This window comes from Maniola hyperantus, chromosome 15, assembly GCF_902806685.2.
Source record: "Maniola hyperantus chromosome 15, iAphHyp1.2, whole genome shotgun sequence".
NCBI lineage: Eukaryota > Metazoa > Arthropoda > Insecta > Lepidoptera > Nymphalidae > Maniola > Maniola hyperantus.
In genome coordinates, this window is record NC_048550.1 from 8,582,050 (window position 1) to 8,588,739 (window position 6,690).

The 6,690-nt window shown below is 37.6% G+C and overlaps 1 protein-coding gene across 1 annotated transcript; it reads left to right on the top strand.

Moving 5' to 3' along the window:
- The first annotated feature begins 2,439 nt into the window (after nt 1–2,439).
- On the top strand, nt 2,440–3,705 carry Kpc2 (Kip1 ubiquitination-promoting complex subunit 2). Its single transcript, XM_034975901.2, has one exon. It carries the CDS (start codon nt 2,563–2,565, stop codon nt 3,700–3,702), a length of 1,140 nt encoding a protein of 379 aa, XP_034831792.1. The 5' UTR covers nt 2,440–2,562; the 3' UTR covers nt 3,703–3,705.
- The last annotated feature ends 2,985 nt before the right edge of the window (nt 3,706–6,690 follow it).

Here is a 6,690-nt window from a genome sequence, read left to right on the forward strand (position 1 = left end):
CATACTTTTTTATTTTTGACCCCAGGCCGAAAAACCATTTTTCATGGATAAAACTTGAAAAATTACGGACTTCGATACAATATTTCATCCGCTATTTAACCCCCTCAGAATTGGAATTTCCAAAAATCCTTTTTGACTTCCTACGTTATTAAAGGAACCTACTAACAAAATTTCAGTTTTCTAGCCCAGGGCCCACATATATACCTATGTCTTATTATCATTATCAACCAATCATGCACGCACGCTCTAGTAGTACGCGACAGGTGGAGATGCAATCGGGGTATGCAGTGGGCGGACGACCCGCACACCCGCACGTCACCCGTGCTATCCCGCATCGGGTTAGCGCGGGAGCTGTGCGGGTGAACGCGAGAGCTGTGCGAGTGTGCGCGGCGTCCCCACCCCGATTATCATCTCGACCTGTCTTGTACTATAGGTATGTCTCAAGTCTTTTATAAACAATTAGTTATTAGTAATCGAAGACTAGCATAGACAAAACTGGTTATACAAGGTAATTAAGCAAAACTGACACTATCTACAACATATCGACACGGTTTAAAATTGTGTTATTTAATTAACTACCGTTTCTCTTTTAAATATTTCCATCTGCCCCAATAAATTAAACATTGAGTTAAGTCATTTTAATTAACCCTTTTTACGTAGATTCAATCAGGTTAAAATTCGCTACACGTTTTTAATTAAAACTTCCTAGTTCTTTTACGATTTATTGCAGATGTTGGCGTCTAGATTATTTTACGTTTTAAGTTCATAAGACTGATTTTTTATTTTAATTTGTGTTAATTGAATCTTATCTTGCTTTTAAATAATTAATATATTATTATGAAATGTTTAATAATCTATATATGTACTTATAATAAAACTGTAATTGGACGATTTCTGTATATTTTACAAAGAGTCGATATTTTAAAATTTTAAATCAAAGGGAACATTATTGCTGATAGTCCGGGTTAATATATTATAGAGTAGTTTTTATCCTGGAAATAATTAGAGATTCTTCCGAGATATAAGATCTATTTTTTATCGATTTTACTCCATAACTCCGTTAAATTTGGACCGATTTTTACAATTCCTTTCTCTTTACCAAAATTTTACTATCAGGTTATAGTACCATTTAAGTTTGATGAATAGTTTCGGATATAGTGGACGGAACTCCTCAACGGCAGCAGCAAAACGATCTCGATCAGTATAATAGCTTAGTTAAAAGTAGATTCTTAACCATAATACATAGCATAATATGCTAAATTATAGCATTTCACTTCTTCCCTATCAGTAACAAGTTTGGTTCCGGTAAAAAAAATTCAATACGGGTTTCATTTTATTGAGAACATTTGACGAAGAATGTTTTTTATGTATAGTACGCGACAGGTTGAGATGGAAATCAGGGAAGGAACGCCTCGCATACCCGCACAGCCCCCGCGCTAACCCGGTGCGGGCGAGGGCGGGGGACGTGCGGGTTTGCGGCACGTCCTTCGCCCCATACCCCGATTGCCATCTCGACCTGTCGCGGACTATAGGCAGATTCTAATAGGTAGGCCTATAACACATTTATACTCATATTTTATCCATATCACTATCCATATTAAAAATGCGAAAGTCTATTTATTTGTTGGTTTGTCCTTCAATTACGTCGTAACGCGACTGAACAACGGATTGACGTGATTTTTTGCGTGAGGTATCTATAATTAAAGACACAATCAATGAGTTCACACAGAATTTTTAAAAACCTAAATCCAAGCGAACGACGTTGCGGGCATCAGCTAGTTCCATAATATGACGGAATGTAGATATCTATAATAGTTAGCTATTGTTTAATATGCATCTTTTCCGTAAATAAACATAATAAATACACGCCATACACTCACGTAAATGGAAATTATTGTCATAAGAGGTGGATACTATGGGTGGATACGAGTATCAACCCTATTTAAGCTATTTTGATTCTATTGACATTTAATTGAGAAAAAAATACACCAAGTTATCAACATAACAAAATAGATGATACCGTGTCATAGACGGAGTAAAAAATCTAGACAAAGGAACGTTTGCTTTCTCATTCACACTAAAAAGAGAGCACAGATAAAGTTACTAATGTAATAAACAGAGACGCAGCTAACCTATTTTTTGTCCCTTATCGTGTAACCGATTTTTTTCAAGGAATACAACTTTAGTGGCAAAACAAACTTTGATAATTCGTGGCATTATTGTATTTCTCACTAGTTATTTACTTGTTTTCACATAAAAAACGTTTAATACAAATATTGTTGAGCGGTTTATACAAATATTGACTACTATTAAAAGAATGGTAATTGTCGTGTTATTCATCGTTACGTAATACTATCGCTATCTCACACGCGGTTACACAGTACTTTAGTCTAGCTTTTTTAATCAGTCTACGTGTACCGTGTCACATAATTTATGTCATTAACCCAATATGGCAAAAAAATATGTTAAAACTGATTTTATGTCTAGCTTTATTTTTTAGCAGCATAGTTTTATTTCTGATCATATTCGGTTTAATGAATTTAGGCACGCTAAAGTCCTAAAATGTTGGTATCAGACACTGGCTTAAGTGGAACCAATGATATTTTGGTCAAAATCGTCAGTCCAGAAGGCCAAATATTCTCTGCATACTTCCCAGAAAATACATTGATTGAGGAGTTGAAGAATCGTGCTGTGGACTTCTTTTATCCTACTGGGGAGACTAGATCTGGTCGTTTCAAGGTTGTAAGAGTGTGTGATACATCAACCTTGCATGATTTTCTCACTTTGACGCAGGAGGGAGTTATAATGCATGAAGAGTTATTACTAATAGAGCGTAGGGGTCCTGATGCTGGTACGCTATGGGATCTAGGAGCTGTCAGAGCTCCTCAGCATGCTGCAATAGTAGCTGCAACAGCTTCTTTACCCAACCCGCAAGATATAACACGCCAACCAAATTTACAAGCACTGTTATCCACGAACGAGCTGTCTTACGAACTGAAGAAGATATTAATTTCTCTGATAGAAGCTGGGGCAAGATTAGCAGCTGCTGGGCGTAATTATGAGTTAACCTTAGCTCAACTATCAGCAGCGTTAGACGAACCAAGACGAACCCAAAGAATTGTAGCACAGGTCATCACCCCTGAAGAGTTAGCTGCGAAACTTAACAAAGAAATCGATAATACGACGGAACCAAATAAATCTAGTGCTGATAATAAACGTGCAGATTGTTTGGAGAATTTTCTAAATAAATTCCGAGCATGGAGAAGAAGGATAATTGAACCACCGAATCCTGAAGCAATAGCAACGTTACGGAATCTAGGTTATTCTTTCGAGGAAGCAGATGAGGCATTGCAGTGTACGGGATGCAATGTACCGGCAGCAGCATCTTGGTTGATTGGCGAACGAGGTTCTAGCGTTTTTGAACTTGTTAATGGACTGCCCGAAGGGGTTATTCTCCAGACTTTGTTGAAGCAAGCCCAGATTCAACGTGGATTGTTGAACACTAGGATGTTGATAGCCTTTATAGCAATGGTTGGACAGACAGGCAGTGCGTCGTTGTGGTTGAACTCCCCACATGGAAGTCCGTTGCTCTCGCAAATCTCAAGGACGTATCATTCAGAGAAGTACTGTTTGGCTGTGAACCAGTTTTCGGAAAGGCAGGAGAATGGTGCGGCACCGTCGACTTCGAGGCAGAGAAATTGAATATTGATTTACCTACCTTGTGCGTTTATTCTATTAGATTTTGGAATTTTTGTCAATGAATATTGTTTTGGTGTCTAAATAGAACAACATGTTATTGCTAAATTGCCTACTTTTTCATTTTCCTGAATCTTGGTAAACCCAGCCTGTCCTGTCTCTCTTAAAATCTCTCGTCTCAAATTATTATCAGAGTAGATACCTACTTAGTATTTTGAAGGGTCATCTTATAGATCGACCGAAAAGAGTAGAAATTACATAAGGGCGCCACCATCACTTTTGTTCTTGTGGTAGCACCATGTACCTACTGCAACCAAAACAAGGTTGATATTTGATATTTTTGAAATTATTAAAATCATTGGAGAAGCCTATATCGTAGTAATAGTAAAATTGTATTTATAATATTCCTAGTGTAAACTATCAAATCACTTCAAACACCATAATATTCTAAAACCTTTACACTTACATGCACTGGTGAATTGCACGAATCAACTTACAAAGTAACATAAAGGACTACTCTACTACCTCCTTAGTAATAATTCACTTTTTTCTTGAATATAATGATACCTAGCGGCATAGATTAATTATTGGTCTCGCTATTCTCGACTAACGGATACCCGGGTATAGCACAGTTTTAGAGTGTGTGTGCATGTCATAGTGTGTGCGTCATGATGTGGCCGAAGAACTCCAACCCCCGCAATTTTATGGTCTTCAGGATTTTAAGATCTTTGCTTAGCCCAAGCCCTTGTAGTACAGTTGCATTTTTTATACCTATTACCTGTCTGATGTCTCTATATGTGAGAACTCATAAGATAGGATGAGGCTATTTTACCCACACCGATCGGTAGGTACTGGCAAGGACCCGTATCGACTTGTCAGTATACTTACCGGAAAAATCTGGTTCTTTATACCAGCACCCTTAGATATTATAGATGTGCCAAAGCGATAATATTTAGATACGACATCCGATCCCAACGTAGTAGGTATATATGTAGAGATTGTTGATTGCAAATAACACTGTCCTAAACAAAGAAATCATCCTAGAGTTTTGTAATATCCGGTTGTACGAATGATATTTCTTCACATCAAATAATATTTGTTGTGACGATTACAAAAATTTACCTCTCTCAAGGCGTTTGTTTCTTAAATAACTAATAGTGCTCGAGAGAAATAAACGTTTTACTAAACGGGCTATGTATGTTTATCATTTCATCGAGGAACCTGGCTACGATGTTACAATCGATAATTTAAAATGGTTATCTCACTTAAAATTACTTACAAAGGACGTGGATTTTACGTATTTTGGAAGACCCTCTATTTATCTAATAATCACTGAGAAATAATTTCTTTTTGTCATAGGCAAATACCCAATTGTATGGCCTTTGCCTTAGAATACTTTGCCTATTTCGACACAGGCTACTTTTTGGCCCGGAAAGTCAAACTGTTCCCACGGGGTATTTTAAAAAATCTTAATCCACGCGGATGAAGTCGTGGGTCTAGTTATTAATAAAAATATTTACCATCAATAAATAAGTAGGTACAGTATTAAAGGTCTATGGTAAGGTTCAGTTTACGATTTCTTCAGTAAGAAGAGAATTCGACGAAAGACAAACGAAGGGAAATCAACTGATCTACGCTTATTGAAATGTAACGTTCCAAGTCGGCAGTAAATTTAATTGCTGAAGTTGAAATTGAAAAAGTTATAGCGTTTGTATAATTGTACAAACGGGGTTGTCTAACCGGGAGCCGATTAGTAGATAGGTATGTTTGTTTGTTCAGTTTGTTTAATATAGAGGTCAAAAGCTGCTTCTGTTTTTGTTTATTCATCCAATTCACTAAGGATATGTGTTTTTTAAAAACCAATTTTGCCAATATTTATAAATATGTAGTAAGATCTTGTCCACGACTTCGTCCGCGTAGATTTAGGTTACTAAAATCCCGTGGGAACTCATTTACTTACTGAAATAAAAAGTAGCCTATGTCACTCTCTAGGTCCTTAACTAAGTACATATGCCCATGGAAAAAATTACGCGGATCCGTTGTTCCGTTGCAACTTGATTGAAGGACAAACCAATAAACTAACAAACGAACACACTTTAACATTTATATTATGGTTAGTGATAATATACGTAGGGAAGAAACAATTTGTAATATTTTGACCCATTTGAAGCATATTTGGGTAATCTTCCGGAAATTCGTATAAATCTTTTCGGCACCGCCACGCCACAATATCGAGGAAAATTCAATTAGGCATTCGTCGAACGGTTGAGTAACCGAGATACGGTTCGTGCGTGCTCCGCTCCAGGCGGCACGTACAAAGGCACATAAGGTCATAGCCCACAACGATTTTTTACGGCGATACAGCAACGCGTTTCATGAACGCCTACATCGCTACATAGGGTTGCTTGTAGCATATTTTGAAACGCACGAGAAAAATGTACGTAGACAGTACGATGCCGCGTAGAAACCGATAAGGGGTATGGATTTAATAAAAGTGCCATGCCCCTTCCAAGTCAGCCCACTTCCATCTTAGAATACAATCATCACTTACCACCAGGTGAGATTGCAGTAAGGGCTAACTTGTTATAGAATAAAATAAAATAAAGTCGTATAAGCGGGAGACACTAGGTTCGATCCTGGGTCCTGCTATTGGGTGCCCAACAAGGGCATTTTAAGGATTTATGAACTAAACTGCCTCTCGTCTGGTCTGGTCTGGAGGCCAGCCGAGTTCTTTACCATACTAAGGACAAAACTATATCGGCAAGTGGCAATTCCTTACGATATAGATACCGTTTAAGGTTGAGGGTTTAATAAAATTGTTATACCTCTTCCATTACTACCCCGATTCCATTTGAGACTTTTATCTAGAGGCATCTTAGACCACTTCTTACCACCGGGTAAGATAGAATGTCAAGGGCTAATATGTATCTGAATAAAACATTGCAGTAGCGATATAGTCGCAATGTAACGATTCTGCTTCGCTATTGCAACGAT

What these genes read in the sequence shown, in the direction of transcription:
- Kpc2 (XM_034975901.2), top strand. Translation starts at nt 2,563, where the DNA reads ATGTTGGTATCAGACACTGGCTTAAGTGGAACCAATGATATTTTGGTC.